Source organism: Heterodontus francisci, chromosome 32 (assembly GCF_036365525.1).
Source record: "Heterodontus francisci isolate sHetFra1 chromosome 32, sHetFra1.hap1, whole genome shotgun sequence".
Lineage (NCBI taxonomy): Eukaryota > Metazoa > Chordata > Chondrichthyes > Heterodontiformes > Heterodontidae > Heterodontus > Heterodontus francisci.
In genome coordinates, this window is record NC_090402.1 from 25,523,119 (window position 1) to 25,550,293 (window position 27,175).

Sequence of the window (27,175 nt, forward strand, 5' to 3'; positions counted from 1 at the left end):
GACTCGTGGAGAAGTGGAACTAGAGAAAGACAGTGCACTCCTCCGGCCTCGATTGTAACACCAGTTTTAGGGGTGGGGTTGAAGGAAGTGGTAACCTGTATTTATAATCGTAAAATGTATTTTAACACTTTAACAATTCCAATTCATCTTTAGTCAGGAACAATGATTTGTAGAAAAGTTAGTGAGCTGACAGACATTTTGGGCAAAGTCACTTGTTAGGTTAGCATATTTGTTTAAAAATTATGAAACAACCTGTGCTCTGTCCCCAAGGGGTGTAAAGCACATGTAGGTCAATTCATTGTACTGCTTATTGGTTTCCATCAAGCAGCATCGTTATGCATTATTTAAGTGGTAATCTGGATCTCTTTAATATCGGTTTCATACTCTACCCTGCTGTGTAGGTCTAATGTAATTGGTGAAAACCCCCAAGTGCACACAGCAGGTTTGTTAAGCCAGCCTGGTTTCATTACTGTGTCCTCCCAGTGAATCTGGGGCGTTATCTTTGGGGTTTCCAGTGGCTCTGCAATACTCACACTTCAGGAGTTGGTGACACTGGTCCAACACTGATCCAGCTAAAAAGCTACGCAAGAGACTAACACAAAGCTGATTTATCAGAATCAAGCAGAATGCAATATGGAAATAATAATAGCCAATCAAACAAGAGGTCATGTCTCAGAGGATGCTTAACAGAAGTTTAGTTTTCGTTTGGAGAGGAGAGGCACATTCGCTGAGACCTACCGCTCCTAAACTTTCTGCTACATCTGCTGGATTCAAGCCAGACTCAACATTTAAGTGAAAGCCTTGATTGCTACGCAGTGTGCTCAAACCAATTAAATATGTGGACTGGCTACGTTCATAGATCTGGCTTGTTGCGTCCTTCCACATCAGGCACCAGTGCATAATCCTTTGTCAGAAACATATAAAAGGCCACAACTAGCTTGATTATACTAAATTTAATAAAGATTCAATGAAAGGACACTTCTCAAAAGCTCTATCTGAATAGAAAACAGTGTCATTGTGAAAGAAGCACCAGCTGAGGACAAGCTGCCTTGTGCAATGTGCACCTTCACGTATGTCTAGGTAACATTTTAGGGTGTTTCTGCAAAAGATGACATACATTTATTTAAAAATACTTTGATGAATTGCCAACTCACTTGCAGACAAACTACACACACAGATTAAAGAAAACCAGAAAATGTCAGAACGCCAATCTGCTGTTATCACCCCTCTCCTAAAAAAAAACCCCTTGGCTCCTCTGTCCTTGCAAACTATCACCCCATCCCCAACCTCACTTTCCTCTCCAAACTTGAACATGTTGTCGCCTCCCAAATCCATGCCCATCTTTCCCAGAACTCCATATTTGAAACCCTCCAAACAGGTTTCCACACTGCCACGGTACCAAAACGGCTCTTAACAAATTCACAAATGACATCCTATGTGACTGTGACAAATGTAAACTATCCCTCCTCATCCTTCTCGACTTGTCTGCAGCCTTTGACACAATTGACCACTCCATTCTCCTCCAACGCCCATCATCCAGCTGGGCGGGACTGTGTTAAAATTCAGATAGTCAGGCTAGAACTGGAATCTAGTCTTTATGCACTTCCAAGCTTTTAGTTACAGAGACACATGTTACATATTGTGCACCTCAGGATCCATTCACCACAGTTTCAGCCTGTTCCTGTATATATGAGCACAGGTGAATCCCCAGTTAATGCTCACCACCTGAATAACCAATTAATATACAATTAACAATCTGCACTTGCCTGATTTCATTCTTATCTATCCAGTCATAGCCAGAGAATCATCTGCAATCGCTTCTCTTCCCATTCCCAAACCGTCACCTCTGGTAGTCCACAAGGATCTATCCCTGGCGCCCTCCTGTTTCTCATCTATATGCTGCCCCTCAGCAACATTATCTAAAAACAGCATCAGTTTCCAGATGTTCTCTGATAATACCCATCTCTACCTCACCACCATCTCTCTCAACCCCTCCACTGCCTCGAAATTGTCAGGCTGCTTATCCAACGTCCTGTACTGGATCAAAAGAAATTTCTTCCAATTAAATGCTGGGCAGACCAAAGCCATTGTCTTCAGTCCCTGCCACAAACTCCATTCCCTAGCCACCAAATCTATCCCTCCCCCGGCAACTGTCTGAGGCTGAACCTGTTCATAACCTTGGTCTCATATTTGACCCCGAGCTGAGCTTCTAACCGCATATCCACCCAAACACTAAAAAAATCACCTATTTCCACTTCCGAAATACTGTTTGACTCTGCCCCTGCGCCAGTTCATCTGCTGCTGAAACCCTCATCTATGCCTTTGTTACCTCTAGTCTTAACTATTCCAATGCACTTCTGCCCGGCCTCCCACATTCTACCTTCCGTAAACTGGAAGTCATCCAAAACTCTGCTACCTGTGTCCTAATTCACACCTAGTTCTGTTCATCCATCACTCCTCACTGAGCTACACTGGCTCCCGGTTAAGTAATACCTCAATTTTAAAATTCTCATCCTTGCTTTCCAATTTTCAAAATCCTCCAGCCCGATAACCCTCCGAGGTTTCTGCGCTCCTCTTATTCTGGCCTCTTTAGTATTCCTGATTTTAATTACTCTGCCTTCAGCTGCCAAGTACCTAAGCTCTGGAATTCCCTCCCTAAACCTCTTTGTTTGTCTTCCTCCTTTTAGACACCCCTTAAAATCTACCTCTTTGACCAAGGTTTTGGTCATTGACCCTAATATCTCCTTATGTGGCTCGATGTCAAATGCTGTTTGATAATGTTCCTATGAAGCACCTTCGGACATATTACTATGTTAAAAGTGCTGTATAAATGCAAGTTGTTGCTGTTGAAGATTTCGATTAGCCTGCTGTGGATTCCTACAAAGTGCTGCTCATAGTTCAGATCTCCAGCATTTTCAGATTTTCTTTTTATGTCCACACAGATGAGTTGCAGTATGCAGTCTCACAAATGTGTTACTGTGCTTCCCTCTTTTAGTGCCATATTTTCAGTACTAGATCATCTTAAGTTGCCCAAGGATAATTCTGATACTTGACTTGCTAAAAGATCTTTCTTTCCTCACCTTAATCATCTGAGAGAGATCGCCTGCATCTGCTAATTCCAGAACGATGTTCAGCTCATTGTCCTCAATAAATGAGTCCAAATACTTAATTATGTTGGGGTGATTCAATTGCTGCAGGATAAAGAAAAAGCAATAAATGACTGTTGTAGTAAAATGGCTTCATGATAACGATTCCAACTTGTCTCTTCAATTAATATTATTCTTGATGGCTTTGATTCAGTTTTTAAGAAAATGTCACATAGAATCCCTTGCCCAAACAACACTAGATGCTATCCGGAATATTTTTAGCATTACATACGAGAGAACAAATTATTAACAAAAGAGTTAATAAAGTCACCTCATTAAAAATGATCTTTAACATGAAAAGAATCAACATTGGCTGTATTTAAAGAGGGAGCATTGCCATCAATAACTTTTTTTTAAAAGTCAGCTTTTTCACAAGAATACATGAGTATGTTATTGCAAATGTTCTGTCTCCAAAAGCGGTACTGTAAAGAATGATGAAAATTCCTCATTGGTTCTATATATTATTTATATAGTGTTTTAGTAATATAAGTATTACCTATGTCCTGCTTATTGCCTTGCCTCGTGAGTGCACTTGTGAAGATTATGAGGCTCATGTATGATTTTAATTTTAACATTCTTTCATTCACTTCAGTCTATTTTGCAGTTATTCTAAAGGTGAGGGTGAATGACATCTTTACCATCAGGGAGCTGCAGGAGACACGGACACCAAGCTCCACAATATGAGGGAGCTGAGCTAATGTGAGAAGAGATCCAATCATTAGCCCAGAGTGCTTCTGCGATCCTAACCTTTCCACGCTGCTTGTTAATTAACCTCTCTCAGTAAAGATCTAAAAGTGAATTTCAATTGGATTGCTGAGCATTGTATTACGAACCCCAAACAGCTGTCTTCTCACTGTACATGAGGTATGTTGAGGTTATTAGTGCTATGAGCATTGTCTACGTAGGGTTAAAAAAGCACAGTAAATATCAGCTCATCACATAAGGTTCTGTATTAAAAGGGAAAATAATGCTTGATGTTCGCAATTCATTGGAATGAGTGCAATTAAGGCATTTTCAGAGAAGTTATTTGAAATAGCCCAAAATAACGTGACTCACTAATAATCGGCTAATCCTAAATGCCATCTTGTGTGTCGGGATTAATGCCCGTCACCCAGTGCCCCTATAAGATGACCAGGACTCATTATTTGAGCAAAAATAATTCAGAATATCTCATAAGGATATTTGAGTGATGACATTTTAAAGCATTGGTGAAATTCCATCTCCAAGATTAATTAAACTCTGGTTCTTATTAACAAGAGAATCAATTTGCAATGATGTATGCAAAGCAAATGTAATGGTTGGAAAACAAAATTTGGAAATAAAATTACATTTATATTAAAGGGATTGAACAAAGTCCATGATACAGTAAGCTGTACAAAGTCGGCGAAGAAGGTAGAAACACTTTTGTACAGAGCTTTGCTGGTCTCTCTCCTTTAAGCTCTCTGGTATTGAATAACAATTTATGCACCACTTTTATTTCATGCTAGTCCAGCATATACAACATCGTTAAGAATAAAGAACGAACTTGTATTTTTATAGTCCTTTACCACATCTCTCAGAAACAATGGAGGTGATTTTAACTTGTTGCGCCTGATGTTATCAGGATAGTAATGGCCTCAATGTGAAGTCAGTAGCTTTACCACTCCTTAATCTCCAACAATGCAGTCAGTGCCATTTTGAAAGGGGCCTACCACAGGATGCCTAAAGCACCTGCCTGTTTCAAGTCGTAGGCCCCTTTTAAAATGCAAATTGGAGTCCTAGGACCCCGATGGCCATTTTAGGTTGCAATTGGTTGCAGAGTGTGCTGTTCATTCCATGGGTGATAAAGTCAAAGAGAGCCAACCAAGGTTACTTTGAAATAATTTTTGTGGGGTCCAAGGGGAGTACTTCCTTGTACCCCACAAAATTAATCTGGGTCACTGTAGCCTCGGGATCTCCTGCTCCACAATTGTGACCCCATCCTCTGCACCTATCTTGCTGCCTGGCAGGGTGGCCCAACATTGGCCAGGGTAAATCAGGCAAGCTGCATCATTGCCATGGATATGAGGGGTAGGCCGGCATAGTCTGCCAGTCAGGTATTCAAAAGTCAAAAATCGATCCACTGAATTACTTAGAAAGATAAATGCAGCAATTAAGATGAATATATATTGTCCGTATTAGTCAGTATTTAATTATATATTAGTACATAACTGAAACGATCAAACATAAATAATGCAGCAATAGGCTGTTACTTTAAATAACTGCCTGTATCATTCAAAAGTATCTAAATTTGAATTAACGCATAAAAACATAATTTTATGTGAATTACTTAAATAAATCAGTGAAATACCTGGAATACTGTCACAGAATGAAACCCTCTTGACAAGCAAATATTAGACGTATTTAATCTAACATAACAAGAAAAAACTCTAGGCAGCCTTTCATTGTAAAACTTAAAGATGACATTTCAGAAAAAAACAGAGTAAGGCATCAAACAATACAAAGCAGTCTGAAAGAAGCAGCCAATCAGTGGGAAGGGCAGTATGTATTAGACCCAGCCACAGGCAGTTGTGCTTCTGGATCAGAACCTCACTTTCAGTAATTTGAGCACTAATTTTTCTAGAAGTGGTTATTAATTTTCTTACTAAGATCTGAAAGGGCTCACTATTAGCATTTCTCCAAGAATAAAAACCCAGCCTGGGAACTGATAGTTTAAAAATAAATCAATACTTTTAACGAATGCATGAATTAGTTGCAGCCAAAGAAAATGAGCTTTCTGAACAATATCCTGCTGTTGTGATTTCTGATGCTTTTTCTTATTATAGTTATAGTCGGGGAAATAATGTAAACTCTTAAAGGTATATCATTTTCCAAGGCCAGTGTTCCCCACATCTTTAAGCATTGAGCATAAAATAATTGCACTGTTAACATGGCACCTCGTAGTGACAGAAATAACGGTTGATATTTCCAGAACTAAGTGATTGAACTGTCGGGGGTTACATTTGACCTCCCCAGCTCCCCCCAAGAACAGGTAGGTTGGGATCGGCTGTGGGCGGGGGATTAACTTAATGATTTCTCATTTGGGATCGTAACCCGACTCCAATTTCCCGTTTCAGGGTTTAACGGTGGTGTGTTGGGAACCAGCAAGGAAACTATTTGCTGAGGTCGGGAATTTAATTATTGCAGGTGACTGCATAGTTATTGGTGCAATTAATGTCCTGAGGAGACATTAAGCGGTCTTTGTAAATTGATTTTAACATCGCTCTAAATTTAACATGGATTTAATTTCTTGTGCAGATTCACCTAGAGTAAAACATAATGGAAGGGCATCCCAAGCATCATGGGTAGCAATGTAAGCCGCTGCTCTGCTGGTGTTACGTGCCCCATCTTCACCCTCCTCCTCCCCCTTCTCTATCTTCCCCTCATTCACAGATGAATGATGGGCCCCTTTGTTCTCCTCCAGCAGCAATTCCCTCTGCTGAGCAATGTTATGCAGTTCCAGTTTATAAAAACTCTTGGTTGCTGTGGTGGTGCTCCGTTTGTCAAGTTTGTGCAGTCGATGGCACCCTGTACCTCAGGGAATCCAGTCAGAAAGGCGAATTCGAGCGTGCGCTCATTCCGACTATTGTCGTCATGGGAAATTCACATGGATTTCCGGGGGTCCGGGAAACTGATCAGACAGGAAATTAAGCAGTTCAGGCAGGTATTTCAACTTGTCATTGCCTCCATCTGAATAAAAGTTCATTTATTGCAGTTGGTGTCTCAGTTCCCTCTGAGAAATATTTGGCAGAGAGCTCTTGTGTGAATATAGCTTTTCTCAACTTTGAAGGCATTCAAAGAGCCAAGAAGAGGAGGGCAGGTGTGTTAGATGTATTTGACAGATGTCAGAAGAGGGAGACCTTCACCATCCATGGCAGCAACTACATTCTGTAGTGGGATGGGCATGTGCACAGGTGAGAGGTGCCGAAGTCTCGGGGTGCACTACCCACATCACAGGGTTTACAGACAGAGGCTCAGGCTGACAATAGCGTGTCCGGTGGTAACAGACATCTGCAGCCTCCTATTAGAAGCCTAGCTACCTGCTGGGTATAGCTGACACACATTACTAGTGGCTGTGAAAGTTGGCAGCGCCCTCAATCTTTTTATCTCTGGTTTTTCCAGGGAGTTACCGGAGACATCGCAAGGGGCTCGCATTCCACAGCACAAAATTGCATAAGTTAGGTGACGGATGGATTGCTTGCCAGGGCTGGGGGTTTTGTAAATTTCCCATGATGACAATAGCCAGAATGAGCGCACACTCGGATTCGCCTTTCTGACTGGATTCCCTGAGGTACAGGGTGCCATTGACAAACGGAGCACCACCATAGCAACCAAGAGTTTTTATAAACTGGAACTGCATAACATTGTTCAGCAATGAGAATTGCTGCTGCAGGAGAACAAAGGGGCTCATCATTCATCTGTGAATGAGGAGAAGATAGAGGAGGGGGAGGAGGAGGCTGAAGATGGGGCACCCAACACCACCAGACCACATTGCAGCCCAGGATGCCCTTATATTATATAGATTCACCTGGTGTAAAACATAAGAAATAAAATCCTGTTGTGATTCCCTCATCATGACTATCCCTCACCCTCACCCCCTCCCTGTGTACTAAACTACTAAACAATCATTCAACCACTCATCCACCAAAAGGATCCCGTCACGTATTGACATTCACAACAAGTGAAAGGGCCTGCTGACACTCAGGAAGCAACAATGGACAAGATGTGGAAGTGGTGCTAATCAATAAATTATATGTGGCATTATACACAAAGGAAAATTAACAACATAATATTTTGCCAAACATCCATGCACATGCAAACATCCTTGGTGCCTTACAATTTCTTCGATTTACATTCCTACAAGTGCATCATGTGTGGCTTCAGCAGAGGCAGAGACAGACTGCTCAGATTCCTGTCCTGACTATTGCGATGCTTTTAGCTTTCATCCTTTGGGTTTTTAGAGCATCTGAAGGCCCAGCAAAAGACTGTTCCACCTGCACATGTGCAGGGAAAGACTTGGCCATTAGGAGACAAGGCAGCATGTCAGTACTGTCTGAAATGGAGGTGGGAGGGGGGGATGGCATTGGGTGAGAAGTAGGCGTACCTTAAATGGAGTTCCCATGAGCACGTTCCCTTTTCCAATCATCCTTCTCCTGGCCCTATGCCACATCACTCCTACTACTCTGCTGCAGATCAACTTGCTGGAGATCAGTGACACATTGTAAAGCCTTGGATGAGGTATCCATCATCCTGCTTAAGGTGACAGACATCTCCTGTACATTTGTGCTCATGGCCTACATGAAGTCACTTGAAAGTCATGCTTGAAGCTCCATGGAGGCGTCCACTATCTATGACAGACATTCTCACAATTCTCTGCGCCATCAATTCATTAGTGATCGTGTTGGATTCCTCCATCCACTCCTCTAGTGTAGATTGTCTATCAGTACAGTTACGACCGTGTGAGGAAGGGGTCTCAGGCTCCCCTTTGGCCCCTTTCTGGGTTTGGCTGTAACAGGGCTTAACTTTTAAAACACATTGTTTTTAGCTTCACCTCAGTGAGTCCGGGCTCACTGCTCTCTAATTGTAACTGTAAACAAACCAATCAGACAGGCTTTCTTAGGTTTAAACAGGAAAGGTGTAAGTTTATTAGCCTTAACACTCTAACTCAGTTAAAGTTACTAAAAATACATGGCGCAAGCACGCTAGTATGCATACGCGATAAACACACACACAAATGGATACAGAGGAGGAGAAAGAATTAAAGGGGGAGGATTTGGAGTAGTAGATGGAATTCAGTTAGTTTTTAGTTTTGTTCTAAAGTATTTGATTGAAGTTAATTCTTGCAGTTCTCATTAGGGCCCAATGCATACTTTCAAACTTGGTTTGCTGGTACCAGAAGGCTGAAGAAGTCTTCTGTTTTGAGGCTTCAGCTGCTTCTGTGGGTACCTGGAACTTTGTTGGAGAGAGAGAGAGATAGGGAGAGAGCCGTGCTTTCTTCTTGAAGTTCAATTGCAGTTTGCCCCAAACCTTTCTGTGTGGCACGATTCAACAGTTCCCAGGTTGGCCAGCAGGTTAGTCATGTGACCAGCTCTTTGTTTGAAACAGCATCGCCTGTGAGAGTTGTTGATACTTCAAAGCTTACTAGACACACTTGGTGGGTGGGGGGGGGGGGGGGTGGGGAAGGTTCTGGCTCTTACACAGCCAATGGCTCTCAATTTCTTTTGATCATCACTATAGACAAAACCCATCTTGCTAATTGAATCAGGGAGCACTCCCATTGTCTCTCTATGCAACTGTCTCTCAGAATGCAAATGTGCAGCTATGTTTTCAGCCATTCAGCTCTGTGGTCTTTTTAAACAAGTTATGTTCAATGTCCAGTAAAAGTTCAAATCGTGTTCCCTGTGACAAAATTAATATGTTTCCATTTGGCAGGTGTGGTTTCCATCACAGTACCTGGCTAAATTGCTGATGCACCTCCAGCATCCTCCTCACTGATGGTCCCTGGGATTCAGCATCTGTGTTCAGCTGAGCAGAGCTTGGAAAGGATTCTGCCCTGATGTGGACTCTTCACAGCTGTACCTGCCACCAGTGTCTGCTCGTGCTCACTTGAGGTGTGAAACGCTAGATGAAAACACAACTAATTGTGTAAGTGGACCCATCAAAGTGTGAGTATTTGTGCTGGTGCATGGCAGTAAGTCCCGTGATGGTGCACCCTCAGAAGGAATGAGGTCCTCTGAGGGATTGTCCTCATGCATGTTCTGTGATATTTGCTGTATGTGTGAAGGTACTGGAAGACAAAAGAAAGGGATCTGAGTTAGTTATGGCAAAGTCACAATCTTAACAATCAACATATTCAGTCTTCCATTAGTTCAGTCATGATGAAATAAAGTCAGCATGTATGTGTCAGAGGCATTTGTAATTCTGTCACCAGCTATCTGTGAGCTCCCTGTCTCTCCATCTCTGATTGAGAGAGACGCAGATGTGCCACTTATCTCTCGGGCCTCCTTTTCTGCATCAGTTAACCGGACTATTTGTGGCCCGGTCCTCAAGTCCTTTCCCTCTCCCTTACATTTTGCAACTTCGTCTCCTATAAGGGACGAAGAAAACGGACCTGTGAACGAATGAAGGTCAGCTATTGATCATTCAGTGAGGGTGACTATGAGACAGATACATCACATGCACAAGGATTGGGGTGAGTAGCAACAGTGGATAACTAAATGGGGAAATAATGAAGTGCATAGAAAGTGAAGCCAGATGCTGCTGAAAGCTGAGTGGGTGCGAGGAGTGATGTGATGAAGAACGTTTAACAGGACAGAGTGAAAGTGGGGGGCTTAAATCACAGGATGTCATTGAAATAGCAAATGTACTCACTTTTTCTGGCTTCGTTTGGTCATTAAGCTTCCTCCTATGCTGCATCGACGACTGGGATACCATGTTCCTGCTGCTCACCTCCAACTACACCTTCTTGGTGAAAGTCACAGGTTCTTTCTCCCATTGCTGGGAAAAATTATGTCCCTCCTGCTCCTGACTGCACCCAACAGTAATTCCAGTGATGCATCATTGAATTTGGGTGCTGCCTTTGCTTTATGATCACCATCCTGAACAGCTCCAATTTCCATTTGTGCATCGTCCTTATAAATACAATTGAGATCATGTCATACAGGTATTCATCATGCCCGCTGCACAGCTTGGAAACACGAAACCCAGAAGTCAAACTGGTTCACTTGAGTCAAGGTTGCCGATTCTAACTCTGTGAGCTGGCTTTCAGGTTTCAGCCACGCAATTCCACCCCATTGCTCAGAAGCCGCTGTGGGTTAATGTTGGGGCCACTTGTCTCTGTCGAAAGTCCCATTAACAGAGAAGGCACTGTGGCATTGAGAGACTCCTGGTCAATCCGCAGGCTCTAGAACGCTAACCATCAGCGCTCTACTTCTGAGATATTACAACATTGAAATACTCTCAGCTGCTACCTCAAGTGTCCTGGTTACCAGCTCTCTGCGTAAAACAGTATAAACATTGAGATATTCCTAGCCATGACTTTAAGAATCCCAGAAACACTGCTCTCTACCTGTAAAACACAGTAGCACTGAACTACACACAGGCCACTGTCTCACAAATCATGATTGCTAGCTTTATGCATTTTAAAAAGTAAGCATTCATTTTTGTGATATGGATACTCCTCGAAGATGAAACTTTTAATCCCAAATATTCAGACACTGAACAGATGGAGAGTGCAGTGGGCTGAACATATTACTTAACATATGTCTAACTAGGGAGGTGACTATGCTTAGAATATCCTAGGTTATTACCAGCAGTAACAACAGAACCAGTGTGCCCTGTGAGTCCCAGTCAGTTTAATGAGTTTAAACTTGACAGCCTTGATAGAAAAAATTCTGATTGAAAATGACCATGATTAAACTGCTATAAAAAAAAGCATTATTGAAAAAGCTGCTTCAGACTCCTAGTCTGCCAACATATGGGCTCCTGCCAAGCAGCAGTTTGTTTATATCAGGAATTTCTGGCTTTGCAACCCAGAAATTCCTGAGGACAATACTCCTTTTATATCCCTTTATACAAGAAATCAAAATTAAACTCAGATGGCATTGATCTTCACAGATTTGGCTGTGTTCATTTTGGGTGGCGCTTTATCCCTGAACCTTGTAATTGTAGGCTGGTACCTCATATTGCAAGTACCCTGGGCATGAGATGAGCAGAGACTCAAATCAGCAAGGTTTTACTGAGACCAGCTGGCATAATGTGGACTTGAATTTGTGTGTGTATGGGGGTGGGGGGGGGGGGGGGTGGGTGGTGGCGGGGAGGGGGGGTGAACCTGCTTGAGTTTTAGTAATTCTCAGAGAAACAGTCCCAAAGCAAAATGTTTCTGAGAGGCTTATGCTGTCTATGTCTGCTTGAGCACATCATTAAAAATATCGTGGGTGGATGAGCAACCTGACCATGGCACCATGGTACAGGAAGCCGTTCAAGTGGAGGGAGAAAAAAGGAATGTAATGGTAGTAGGGGACAGTATAGTTAGGGGGTTTGGCACTGTTCTCTGCAGCAAAGAGTGAGAGTCCAGACGGCTGTGTTGCCTGCCCGGTGCCAGGGTTCGGGACTTCTGCTCAGGGCTAGAGAGGAACTTACAGTGGGAGGAAGGGGATCCAGTCATCATGGTCCATGTAGGTATCAACAACATAGGCAAGGCAAGGAAAGAGGTTCTGCATAGTCAGTATGAGGAACTAGGCACCAAATTAAGAAGCAGAACATCAAAGGTAATAATCTCTGGATGATTACCTGAACCACGTGTAAATTAGCACAGGGCAAATAAGATTAGAGAAATTAATGCGTGGTTCAAAGGCTGGTGTGGTAGAAGTGGGTTCCGGCTCGTGCGGCACTGGCACCAGTACTGGGGAAGGTGGTGGCTGTACCGTTGGGACGGTCTACACCTGAACTGTGCTGGGGCTGGTGTTCTAGCGAGCCACATAACTAGGGAAGTAGGGAGGGTTTTAAACTGAACAGTGGGGGCAAGGGATCACATTTGGGAAGATATGGTAAATCAAGGAGTAAAGACAAGGCAAGAGAGAAAGGTATTAATATGGGAAATGATAAGACAGTGACAAGAAGGGTCAGAGCGTACAAATCTAAGAGTAAAGCAACAGATAAGGCTAGAGGTTACAAAAATAATGAAAGGACAAAACTAAAGGCTCTGTATCTGAATGCACATAGCATTCGAAACAAAACAGATGAACTGAGAGCTCAAATAGAAATAAATAAGTACGATCTGACAGCCACTACAGAGGCATGGCTGCAGGATGACATAGATTGGGACCTGAATATTGAAGGGTACATGGCATTTAGGAAGGACAGGAAGCTAGGAAAATGTGGAGGGGTAGCTCTGTTAATTAATGAAGGTATTACCGCAATATACACTTCATATAAATGACTCAGATGAAGGGAACCGAAGGTATGGTTGCTAAATTTGCTGATGACACAAAGATAGCTCGGAAAGTAACTTGTGAAGAGGACATCAGGGGGGCTACAAAGGGAAATAGGTAGGTTAAGTGAGTGGGCAAAGACCTGCCAAACGGAGTATAATGTGGAAAAGTGGGAAATTGTCCACTTTGGCAGGAAGAACAAAAAAGAAGCATATTATCTAAATGGTGAAAGATTGCAGAGCTCTTAGATGCAGAGGGATCCGGGTGTTCTACTGCATGAATCGCAAAAGGTCAGTATGCAGGAACAGCACGTAATTAGTTAAGCTAATAGAATGTTATCGTTTATCGCAAGAGGAATTGAATACAAAAGTAGGGAGGTTATGCTTCAGCTATACGGGGCATTGGTGAGACTACATCTGGAGTACTTATTTAAGGAAAGATGTAAATGCGTTGGAGGCAGTACACAGAAGGTTTACTAGACTAATACCTGGAATAGGCGGGCTGTCTTACGAAGAACGATTGGATAGGCTAGGCTTGTGTCCGCGGAATTTAGAAGAGTAAGAGGTGACTTGATTGAAACATATAAGATCCTGAGGGGTCTTGACAGGGTGGATGTGGAAAGGATGTTTCCCCTTGTGGGAGAATCTGGAACTAGGGGTCACTGTTAAAAATAAGGGGTTTCCCATTTAAGATAAAGCTGAGGAGAAATTTTTCTCTCAGAGGGTCATAAGTCTTCGGAATTCTCTTCCTCAAAAGGCGGTGGAAGCAGATTCTTTGAATATTTTTAAGGCAGAGGTAGATAGATTCTTGATAAGGGGGTGGAAGGTGGAAATATGGAGTAATCAGTTCAGCCATGAACTTATTGAATGGTGGAGCAGGCTCAAAGGGTCGAGTGGCCTACTCCTGCTCCTAATTCATATGTTCGTATCTCTAAGGGGAGGAAGTTAGCTGTAAGACTGGACACTGAGTGGAATAGGGCAGGTGCAGTCCATGGAAGGTTAGATTATCCGCTATAACTGGAGATATGATAGGTAGAATGGAATAAATTCTATTGTTTTCCCAGTCCCATTACAGTGATATCTAGCAAGATGAATCCCATGCTCTAATTAAAATGAAAATGCTTCAGCAGACATAATTTATCCAGGATCGATTGGATTTTGGAGGTCAGATTTCTTAAAATTAGAGATTAGGCTATTCAGGGGTGAAGTCAGAAAGTACTTCGTCACACTCAAGGTAATGGATATCTGGAACTCTCTCCCCAAAAAAGCTGTTAAGACTGAAGTTTTGAGACTGAGATTGATAGATTTTTGTTAGGCAGGGTATTAAAGAGCACTTCCGCTAGGCAAGTAGGTGAAGTTTAGAGAAAGATCAACCACAAACTAATTGAATGGTGGAACAGGTTTGAGGGGCTGAATGGTCTAATCCTGTTCCTATGTTACTAGATTTCATGTTCAATGTCATCATCATCATAAGAAGTAACCAGAGCAGCAGTTAGTTGAGAACCTGACTGAATCAAGTCATTGCATGAAGGCTAAATGACGAAATCTGCAGTTAGAGTCATAGAATGGCTACAGCACAGAGGAGGCCATTAGGCCAGCTGTGTTTGTGCTGGCTCTCTGCAAGAGCAACTCAGCTAGTCCCACTCCCTTGCTTTTCCCTGTAGCCCTGTAGTTTTTTTCTCCAGATAATTATCCAATTCCCTACTGAAGGCCAGGACTCTGGCTTCAGCACACTCTCAGGCAGTGCATCCCAGATCCTAACCATTAGCATGAAAAAATTTTCCCTAAAAAAAAACGTTCTTAACAAAAACACTTTAGATTTCCTCAGCTGGTCCCTATATAGTAGCTAAAACAAATGGCGGGGAGGGGGTTTCATATTAAGTCTGTAAAGCTTAGCTGTGTAATTTATGTATTTGTGGTGTTTTTAATTTTTCAAATAAGTCTATAATGTACAGAACAGCATCGATAGGGTTATAAATGTAACCATCCTTAAAGATGGGAACTGGTCTTGGATCATGGGAAGAACAGGCCAGGAGGTGACAGCCACCTAATCACATACGTTTTGGTTCTTAATACTACCTGCAGTGATTTTAAACTGGCAGGTTTTGGACCCATTAGTTACAATGACGTTGGATTCAAGCACAAGTGCAATGTTCACTTTATTATCAAGTGGTTGATTAGAAAAGCCTTTCTATCTCTCAAAATGAAAAAGCTGGTCAGGCAGTTAAATGTTTAATGTGATGTTCAGCACAGGGCTTCAAATGATCTAATCCTGACCAGTGGCAAGATAGGGATTAAAAATGTGAAAAATGACCTTTGAAATGGTAAGTGTGATTTGGTGCACAGTGGGTTAAAGTAATGCAATTCAACCCATGGGACCTGGCCTTGAATCCCGTCCACAGGATAAAAGTTTCTTTGATTATAAAGAGTTTGGACACTTTTAATTTCAGCTCCCAATGGGCACATCTCCTCAGCACATTAATCTCATGATTGGAAATTAAAATCAATAATTTAAGGTCATCAGTTGGATAGTGCATGTTATACTAGTAAATATATTTCATTCTGAATTCCGGGAATTACAATACAGTTTAAAATGCCAGTCTTTATTATTTTGCTCTGGTTCTTAAAAATGGTAAACTACTGGCCTATTTCTCAGTATGTTTTCAGTTAGCTTTGACTAATGGCACCTTAATGACACCTTGGAATACACAAAAAAAGTCATTTTGGGAATCCTAGGAATCTGTTGCTACAGATTGTGACAATTATGCCAGATAAAACCATGCCATTTTGCTTCAGTCAGCAATGGTCAGAATTTCAATGAATGCATTCCATTTGTGGACTGACATCTCTATTGGATAAATAAATTCAGGGAGAGGCAGAGGGCAGCAATTGCCTTCCCCACCACCCCCCCCCCCCCCCCCCCAAGACCCTCATTCAATCCAACATATCTATATATTGCTTTTAAAAAGCATAATATCCTTCTGATGTTATTGACTTCAGGTAAGCCTGCCTGTCAAATGTATCTTTATACTTGAGTTCAGCTGCCTAGGCCCTAAGTTCTGGAATTCCCCAACCAAAAACATTTTGCCTCTCTACCTCTCTCATCTTCTTTAAGACACTTCCTAAAACCTAAGTCTTTTCCTTATCTTAATATATCCTTATGCAGCTGGGTGTTAGATTTTGCTTGATAATCACTGCTGTGACTTCCCTTAGGATGTTTTAATACATTATACTACACTACAGAAATGCAGGTTCTTGTTGGCTAATTTTTATCCACGTTTTGCATGACTTACGAGACCAATAGACAGAAAAACAGTAAATGACAGCCCTGTTCTTATTTTTGAAACTACAATTATGTTATTTGTTCATCTAACCAGATTGGTTTATATTTCATAATTCACGGTCTTCTAACATCAGGTAGAATGAACATCAAAGCTCAGATTTCCCACAATGGATACAGTTTACACTTGAGTGGTTTGAAGCAGCTATTATACTGACCCAAAGGGAACTGTATTGTTTACACCCAATTTTCCATGGTCAACTCATTATCATAAATTATGCATAACTTCAGGTGCAAATTTGGACATCTGTAGGAAGCAGTCTAGTGGTGGGAGCAGGAAGTTGCAGTATCGATGGAATTTGAAGGGATTCAACAATTAAGGGAAAATGTCAGAATTGGAAACATTTTTTTTTTACAGCCTGATGAAAGGTACAGAAGGCATTGCCAAGGACTGGGTAAAACTGAAAGGGAATAAAACCCAAGATACATGCATGAGACTACAGTCAAGTGACAGAGCAACCCATCACCTCACCCTCTGTGTGACATCTGGTGAAGTAGAGGTGCACCTGCAGGAGGTGGCTGCCTCTGTGCCTTTCCATGGTGCCTTCTCCAGGGGTCAGCCTTACAACATGCTCGCAAGAAGTGAAGCTGAGTTTCAGGCCACAACTAATCATTACTGAAGTTTCAGCCCGGATTCTGAATTTATGTCTCCGGAGTGGGGCTTGAATCCACAAGCCTCTGACTCAGATTGCTACCATTGAGCCAAGGCTGACACTGATGATGTATTATGAATGAAAGAGCTGTTAACATTGGGCAATCCTTAGATTTAAGATGATTCATAAGTTAGCCATACACTCATAGGGGCTGAAATTGGTATGCATTGCAGCAGTTCCTTTGGGCGTAAAACAGGCACAAAGCACACCAACTTAGCAGTGGGACTGCCTGTGTCCAATCTGCACAGGCATTGATCCCATTATAGGTAAAATAGGGGCCTCACACCTTTTAAAGGACCCCATCAAGAAACTTGTCAGACCAGCCTTGCTCAGGATTCTTTAGCAGCCCTCGTGACCACCAACAAAAGATAAGATAAAAGAGAATCGTAAAATAACCCATCCTGAGGAGCCAAGAGGAGCATCTTTTCATTTCACTTTTGCCTGCCTCTTCTTCCCTTCCTCCCAGCCTTGGCCATGGGTGAAAAATATCTGATATCTAGTTTGAAGTTTGGCAGAGGCCAAAATAAATTTTTGTCCTCCTATATAACCAGTTTCCTTTAAGTGTGCCTATCCCTTTAATTTCCATTTATTCCATTCCACACAAGAGCAAAGCTGCTGAATAATTGTTTGAATCATCTGAAGCTGGAATTTCAGGTCACTGCTCTACCACTGTGTGAGATATTCCAGCAATACACCATAAAATCCTCAATTGGGAAATCTCAAGCCCACATTCTTCCTGCTGTTGGATACCATGCACATGAGCAAAACTGGCTGTGCACAGTTTGGGTTGGGTTTAGTCAGCCGGCGGGGCTCCCCGAGCCAGGCCGCAAAGGCGAGAGGAATGTCGCCTCGGCCTTTCAGAGCAGCACCCTGCGCCTCCCACCCCCCCCCCCCCCCCCCCCTCGCCCCCAGCACAATTCAGCGGCGCTCAGGCAATTAACTGCTGCCCGGCACTGGGATTCTCATCCCTTTAAGAGGGCCAGCAGCTCTGTAGTATGGGGACTGCCTAAGACAAAGTTGAAGAAGAGTATCGGCAGTGCCGCTGGAAGAGCCCCAGTGGCAAAGGCCGCCCCTCTGTTAAAATCTCAATGTGCGCCCTACTTCCCCCACCCCCCCAACCATTGCCGGACCTGCTGGACTGGCCCCGGTGACACTGCCTCAGTTACCTTGGGTCTGGGGCTCCAGTTTCACCCCAACCACCCTCCATCTCTTACAGGTGTCAACATCTTACTAGGATATTGTTTAACAGACCCTGGCTGTCCTTTAGTACCACACGTGTGAGCCTTGGCCGAGTACTGGCCAGTTATTTGATTGTGGCATCACAGCTGGCATATCCCAGACTTCACCTGGTGTCCTGCAGCTGCCGATGTTGGATATCACTCAGGAGTGGGAACATCATCTGACTTTCCTCTGCCAAGCCTATGGTGCTGAAGCTAATTGCAGGACCCCTATCACAGCCTTAGTTGGGAAGCTCAGCACAGACCAGCGATTCAAACTGGGGTCTTTAAGTCTAGATGGCTGTGCAACTCACAGGACAACTTCACTGAACCACCAAAGGGGAAAGCACTGTGCAGTAATTTACTGTGTCCAACAATTCAACACATCCCCCACAGCCCTCACTGTAGGCCTGGGCTGTGGGAAGTAGAGATTTGTATCAGGCTGGTAAAAAAATTCCTGATGGAAATCTTCTGCTATTTTCAACTGAGCAGTAAAATTCAACACATTAATCCTGGCACATGAACTAAACTGAAGCAGGGCATCCCCAACTGTAAACCTTGGGATCACTGAAATGTGAAATAAATGCAATCACTACAGGGCTGTAATGTAAATAGGTTAGATGTAATGCTAACAGTATGACTGCCACAGCAGACGCTGAACACCCAAGCACTACCTTTGCTAAATGTAGTTTCCTGTGCTCTTTTCCTTAGTTTGTCCTCAACACCGTGCACCATTCCTCATCTGTGAGACTCAAGGTGACCTGCTCACAACGTGACCCGATAACTAGTTGCTAGAAGCTGTATAAAAGTGATACATGGGAGGGGTGGAAAATTTATGCTTCCCCCCCATGGTGAGTTTGAAGGCGGGGAGAGCATAAAATCGGGTGGGAAAGTGGTGGGTGGATCCCACTATCTTCCCGCCTCCGCCAAGATTTAGTTTGAGGCGGGACGGCCTGTGAATGGGGCAATTAATCCCAAATTAAGGGCCTCATCCCACTGCAATTAGCCAAACGGTGCCAGGTGGGGGTGGGAGGGTCCCTCATTAAAAGGCACTTAGTGCCTGAAAAAGGGACCTGGCATCGGGAAGTGGGGAGCCATCCCCCTGCCCTTGCTACTGACCTTCCTACAGCCCCCTCCCCCGCGACCCCCATCCCGCAAGACCCCTCCTGCCCTGACCTACCTGTGACTTGGTCCAGCGCTAATCCTGGGCCTTGGGTAATTGCTCCATTAGCAGCAGCCGCCACCTCCGCAATGGGGCTGCTCAGTGGAAGAGCTGCCAGCCTCTGATTGGTCGGCAGCTCTCTGAGGGCGGGACTTCCAGGCGGGGCCTCCCTGGTTTAATGTTCATCCAAAAGACAGTGGGAGTCACTTTCAGTGTAGGCAGGGGCAGGAGAATGATGACAGCGGATTGGTCACCTGTTATACACACCCGGTCCAAATTTGCTTGACATGAATGGGGTTTAAAATGGACAGCCGATCTGCACCTGCCAGTTTCCCACCTCTGCCAAAAGTGAAACTGACTCCTAGCACAACGTGGCTGCCCTTCAGCGTTAGCTGAGATTTATGTGCTCAAGTCCTTGGAATGGCGTTTAACGACTCAGAGGGAAGAGTGCTACCAACTGAGTCAAATGAGACAGTGTAGTCGATAGAGAGATCTTGGATTTTTTTCTAATAACCACATATGATAATTGACTGGTGTAACAGTTAAGCAGCTTGGCCTAGGCAGCTTTCATCAACATGTTGCGAGTCCCAGATGGTGGTGGGACACTTAAAGCTGCCAACATATGTGAAAGGAATTTCATCAGTTCTCAGCCAGCCTGCTAAATGAAGTGTACCACTTTGGGGAACAGACTGGCACCCCAGCTGCCCTACACTGAGTTTCCTATCAGTAGAGCTTCACAGCTGCATTTCTGTTAAAAGTTGAAGGAAGTTTGCAGCTTGCGTATCCAGCCTTTGAGCTCAGGGAAATATGCACATAATTGTTTTGTCAAGCTCAGTGGGTCCAATAGCACCAGACAATGCTCTTGGTCAGCTGAGGCTAGATTTTCTCACTAAATTTTAGCAAACAGGTGACTTAAAGGTGGAGTAATGTTACTGGATTATTAATTTGTGTTTAGCTGCGTCCTGAGGATTTACAAACATGCGTGAAAAGTTATAAAACCAGAAAATTTAACTGCTTATTAAAGTTCAGTCATTGAAAAATCTGATGCTGAATTTTCAGCTGTGAGGGGTAATTGGAAAGTGAGTATTTAGCACAGATTTTCTGATCAGGTTCAGTGACTTTTGCAAATATAAATCGGGCATTCTAGATTGGAAAACTCAATGGAGTTCTGCTACATAGAATACTTTCTGTAATACAACCCAGAGGTTGTGACTTCAAGTCCCATCATAAGAAGTTTGAAATTGAGTTCAATAAATGCAGTCATTTGTGGGTTGGCACTAGTAAAAATGATCATGACAGTCAATAGAATCCAACTAGTTTACAAATGTCCTTCAGAGAAGGAAACTTGTTTACAATTGAGTTTTTACTGACTCTGGATTCTTGCTCTAATTGAACTGTTACCTGATGTCCAATACCTGGCAGAATTTACTATTATAATTAATTTAGTAAACTAAAGGTTAAAATTCTAGAAGGATATCTGGTTACAATTCCAGAATCTTAACACGTTACCTTTAAAAGGTCAATCTCATTGATGCAGTCTTGCCTTGCTTTAGCATCCATCATTTCAAACACCTTAAAAAGACAATCAAAAATAAGAAATCTAATTTTATGAAAATAGTTAGCATCCAAGCATCATAGCAGTGCAGCTATTGTAATCCATGATTCTCCCCTCTAATAAGCCACTTGCTGTGGTTGGTGAGTCCTATGAAGCAATATCAGCACTTGACGTAATTATACTTTGTTATGCATAGCATAAAATATTTTTGTGACATAAAGATGCAAGACATGTGACATTATACAAAAGGTTGTGTTGCCCACCTCAACTTGTGTTTCTAAATATATTCAAGACCCTATTTGGAAGTATTGGAGTGGTATTAAGTTCAGAGCCTACCGGAGAGCTGCTGTTAACAGTGTGCTCCAGAGAGTCTGGATATGAAGTGAACAAATATTTCAAATGAATTTTCCAGGTTGTGATGACTAGTGATTACTGGCTGGTGAGGTATTTGTGATGTAATGTCAGACACTGGTCTAAAATTTAGGGAGAGTCCAATTGGAAGATCACTTTCTGTGCCCCCCTCCAAGAGCAAGTTGTACCTTTGTCCCTCCCTCCCCACCGTAGGCTTTGCTGGTCAACTGCGGCAATACCACACTGAGCACAATTTCAATGTGGTTTAAGAAAAAGCAATAAAGCTGTCTGCATCCATGTAAGTAAAGTGCTCTGTTGACTGTGTGCATAACTGGCACGACCAGGGAGAAAGAGAAGTATCTGTGAGTGGTTTCATTTTTCTAATTTTTCCAAACTTCTGAAGTAAAGGTAGATTTCCTGTGTGTGATTTGAGTGATGTAGCAGTAAACCCATTTATAAAAAAAACAATATTGTTACACATCGAGGAAATCTCCCTCACTATTGGATAGTCCTTGGCTACTACTTTACCCTATATGAGTTTACTGGATGCTTTATAACACTGTAAGTGGGTATTATTCATGAAATGCTAAGGTGCTTTAGGGCAGATTCTCTTACCTGAACTTTTTTTAGTGCCACTGCTTTTCCATTATGAAGATAAGTTGCTCGATACACTTCGCTGAACTGTCCCCGGCCTATTTTCTTCTCTATCCGGAAATCTGCCAGTGTGCTATGATATGTGTATGTTGGCCTCTGTTCAAAGGAAGATAGCAAGCACTCAGCATCATTTATTTCATCAATAAAGTGACTATTTAGGAAGAGACTTTGATGAATAAACTTTATCAAATTCACATTTATACTCAAAATTGTGGTTTGTGCACCATTTCAGAAATAATCGATCTAAGCTCTACAAATATAACTTTTTAACCATCATTATAAAGATGCTCCCATTATGGTCCAGTTAGGGAGCACATTACCCATGTGGAACTGGGTCATACATAAAAAGGAGATCGCAGGTTTGATGGCTCTGTGTACTGAGTTTGTTCATACCAGCTGGGGTGGATGATAAGGAAGTTGTAATTGACAGTGCTATTGGGCTATGCTGGGGATAAAATCACTTTAGAGGTCTTGCTCATTGGGTGTTATTACATAATACTTGGCTCGTTAAATTGTTAACAGATTCAAGAGCCGATTTGGGTCACTATAAGAAGCACGTGAGTGGTGAGAGTAGAACATTGTTTGCAAGTCAAATTTAAAGTGATGGAAACAATTAAAGGGAAATGTGATTAAAAAGTAATGAAAAGCCTTTAGAATGCTTCAAAATGCACCTCAGTCAATCAGCAGCCTTTGCCAATGCTGAAGAGGCAGGAGATTATGGGGAAGGAAAGCCTATGTACTGGCTTGCCTTCAGGCAAGTGACAGAGCAGCCGAGCACCTGGTCCTTGTTGATGGCTATTGGAGGTTGTCCTCCAGAGTAGCATTCCCATAACTCCACATGTCTGGGAGGAGGCCATCAGCTGTGCCAGCCCTGTGATGCCTATTAGCAACAAGTGTACATACAGCAGATGAAACAGTTCTGTATCGGGGCTTTCTGCTGATCCAGAACCTAAGAAGACCATTTCCACAGTCATTGTCAGATGGTTGTAAATATGGTTGGTAACATTTTGCAAGTGTGGCCAAACACGAATTGCTGGCTTATGATCACCTTGACACGCGTACATCATGCGGTATTACATAAGGCATGGCAAGTGCTGATTGGGGTCACTAAGATCTGAATTATCAGGTCTACCTTCAGAGTTGCAGCCTCCACGTGCACTGATTATCTACCAATGTGAGGTATGTTCACCTCTATCTGCAGATATGTATATGCCCGTAGATGAGCACAGAGTCTCTCTTATGCAGTCCCATTTGACTGGAATCCCTTTGATGGGCCTCTCCTTCTTCCAGATAGGGGAATCCCTATTGGGAAGTGGCTTGTAATGGTGCTGGGTAAGTTAAAAGAAAATAATTGGCACAGACTCTCGTGAGATTCCAAGCATCAGCAAAACGGACTAGAAATGGCTTAAAACCCTTTTGAATTAATCCTCTTTGGTCTATTGAACCTTCTTCCACATATTGCTCAGAATCTAGCAACGCGAGGCAGCCATTTATATGAGTTATTTGAAGCAATCTGCATGCAGATTGCTTCAAAGGTGAAGGTGTAAAGGTCAGAAAATGTCATGTTCACACCATTGTATCACATGCATATTGTTACCATTTAAATAATAGGTTCCTTGTCTATTCGTTTGTTGGAAATGTGTTGCCATTGCAAAAGGTGCAGTGAACTGGCACACAAAGGCCAATAACACCAGGAAGACTGGTCCCGTCATCTTAAGTAGATTCTCTAGGGGTCATTTTCTGATGTTTTAGTTTAGTTTAGTTTAGAGATACAGCACTGAAACAGGCCCTTCGGCCCACCGAGTCTGTGCCGACCATCAGCCACCCATTTATACTAATCCCAGACTAATCCCATATTCCTACCACATCCCCACCTGTCCCTAGATTTCCCTACCACCTACCTATACTAGGGGCAATTTATAATGGCCAATTAACCTATCAACCTGCAAGTCTTTGGCACGTGGGAGGAAACCGGAGCACCCGGAGGAAACCCACGCAGACACAGGGAGAACTTGCAAACTCCACACTGAACCCGGGTCGCTGGAGCTGTGAGGCTGCGGTGCTAACCACTGCGCCACTGTGCCGCCCCATTATGTATTGATTCTTTAAATGCTAGCCATTGCTTGACTGCTGCCATGTCTTTTAACATAGTTTCCCAATCTACCTTAGCCAACCCCTTATACCTACGTAGTTTGCTTTATTAAGATTTAAGACTCTAGTTTTAGACTTAACTAAATCACATTCAAACTCAACATAAAATTTTATCATATTATGTGTACTCTTCCTGACAGGCCACTTTACTCCAAGGTTATTATTATCTCATTAAACAATACTAAATCCAAAGTAGCATGTTCCCTGGTTGGTTCCTCAACATACTGATCTGGGAAATTATATGATGTATGAGGAGCTTCACCATGGATGCGCACACCCAATTTTTTTGATATGCACATTCAGGGGCAAAGCTCCTCACTAGAAGCGTGAAGATGGAAAACTGCTCCTCACCATTTGGTTCTAAACAGTTGATGATGGAACTGGCACACACTCTCCCACAGGACCTCAAATGAGAAATCCTAGCATGTTTCAGAATTCAGATTCTGAGTGAAAATTGATGTGATGGCTCATTTTACACAGAGGCAAATGTCAAAGGATGTCTCATTTATTTATTTTTAATGGAGTAGAGAGACAAACAAAATTCTATGGAGACTGATCCAGTGTGCTAGCATATGGAATTTAAAAAAAAACCTTACTTCCGAGACCTAAAATAGCTTCATTGGTATTCACAAGGTGCTCAGAATGATTGTACATGTTCACAGCCATGAGTTGGGAAAAGGTCCATTACAAACTAAAACTAATAATATTATCACCACATGTCAGTGCAGGTAACAGTCAAACACCATTTAGAACAAGCAATCACACATGTGATAAGATTGATCAATTTTCTGCCAACCATTAGAGACTGTGGGCTAAAAAATTTGCCTGCCCTGGGTGTGAGGGTTGCAATTCATTATGGCCCATTCCGGTTCCATTGGGGGTAGTATGTATAAGTCAATGGGAGCTCACAGATGACTTGGTGCTTAGAAACATTACAAGCCTTGGTAGTTGCAGTGAGAAAATATGTTTGTGAAAATTTTATCAATTGGAAACCTCAAACAGAAGTAATTTTTGATACACTCCATAAACAATGGTAGTTATTGGAGTGGATTGTGTTAATTACAATTATAATTCACACAATAAGCATGACAGTTCTTGTTACAGTAATATATTTTACTGTACACATGAGAATTGCAAACCTCAGCAGTTTTGTCTCCTGGCTGTGATGTGGTTCAAGTAATAAATGAAATAACCATTCTATCACTTTAAAAGCAGACTCCTGTGATTCTGAAACCTCTTGTGGACTATAAAATAGGTTGATCCCACAAACAGAATTGGCTCCTACTATCTAAATGAAACATTGTTGGATTTCGACTGATGATAATTTCAGAAGATTGACATTTATAAATCACAGGCTGACCATTACAATAACATTCTATTGGTTTTGTATCCCACAGCCTTTAGCTGCTGTGTAATGTAACAGTTTATATCTTTATTTCTATTACATTTCAGCTCAGGGCAGCATAAATACGAGTGGCTTAAGCACATAACTGAGTGACAAATTATTGGTCAGCCCACAGCATGAATATTTTTCATGGTACATCTCTCTTGTGTTTTTGATATGAAAATCACTATGAAGCACATCTATGGAGGTAAAACAGTTTGAAGAGAGGTCATTGGTCCTTTGATATCATTGTATTTTATTGGTGTTACTGAAAGGACATGTTTCATAATCAAATCCCAGTGAACATTACAAATGGTTCGACTTGCACTGATTTACTCTTGAAATGTGAAAGAAATAGTTCAACTTCAGTCTCAGGCAACTAAAAGTTAAATCATTACCACTTGGAACATTGACAGTATTGCATGTTTGTGTGCTTATTTATTGGAGTAGAGTTTCCGAGTGCCAAATACTTTACAAGATTTTCTTCTGGGGTTATTCATTTTTTAAAATGTAGAATTTACTCGCAATATGTTAAGCGCACAACACATGGATCAGTGACAAAATTAACACCCACATGCCTAAAATTATGCTGAAACTGAATTGGAGAAGTTCAGAAACGCCCAATGTCAGATGGATTTTGCGTTTCGATTTGGCTCTGAGCTCGCAATACTGTACTTTGCTGCATCATACGATAATGTGAATCAATCAGTACTACTTTCACACCCTGAGGTTGTGCTACAGCCTTGGAATACCTGTTCAGTCATGTTTTTAATTTCAGCTGCAATAATCTACAACGTGAAAGGCCTCACAATGTATTGTTGTTCTTTCTTATATTTTTATAGATTACAGCTGAAAGCTGCCACCTGTCTGATCAATACACAAATGAAATTAGTCATCATGTCAAAAATACACCACAACAATCATTGTTGATAATAGTTATTCTTTCACTGAATATAATGAATGCATGATTAATCCTGGTGAGAAGGAAGGCTACACTATTGCACATTGCTTGCTGCCTGCTACCAGGCACCAAGAGTTCTTAGACCAGTTGCATCTGTGAAGATGTGACTGTGTGACTAAGCAGGTGTTGCTAACTCTCTTCCAGTGCAGTCAGCGGTGCCGTCTTTCATTTGAGGTTAAACCGAGGCCCCATCTGCTTTCTCGGTTGGACATAAAAGATCCTATGGCACTATTTCGATCGAGGAAGAGCAGGGGAGTTATCCTCGGTGTCCTGGCCAATATTTATCCCTCAATCAACATCACAAAATCAGATTAACTACCCTTTACGACATTGCTGTTTGTGGGAGCTTGCTGTGCGTAAATTGTCTCCCGTGTTTCCTACATTACAAAAGCAACTATAATTCAAAAGTACTTCATTGGCTGCAAAGCACTTTGGTGGTTGTGAAACGTGCTATATAAATGCAAATCTTTCTTCTCTTCCTGGCCCAAGCTGCAGTATCCAGGATCTGGAGTGGGTTATGTTGCTTAAATATCTTTGATGGGTGCCCATGCAATTTTGGTTGTTTGGGTGCCTGGGGTGGTGGTGGGGGTGTGTTTGTGAAGCAGAGGGTGCAGCACATGGCTGGCTGCTTAAAGTCTTTTACAGTCATCGG

The 27,175-nt window shown here is 42.4% G+C and overlaps 1 protein-coding gene across 7 annotated transcripts in view; it reads right to left on the minus strand.

The window, feature by feature from the left end:
- The window catches only part of LOC137347708 (serine/threonine-protein kinase Nek6-like), a 275,855-nt gene that overhangs the window by 107,513 nt on the left and 141,167 nt on the right, over positions 1-27,175 (minus strand). For all 7 annotated transcript variants that reach the window (XM_068012512.1, XM_068012510.1, XM_068012513.1 and 4 more), the window contains 3 exons: positions 21,989-22,123; positions 20,977-21,039; positions 3,081-3,191 (listed from right to left, as the gene is read on the minus strand). In XM_068012512.1, the coding sequence (XP_067868613.1) occupies positions 3,081-3,191; positions 20,977-21,039; positions 21,989-22,123 (309 nt within the window). The remainder of the gene's footprint in view (positions 1-3,080; positions 3,192-20,976; positions 21,040-21,988; positions 22,124-27,175) is intronic.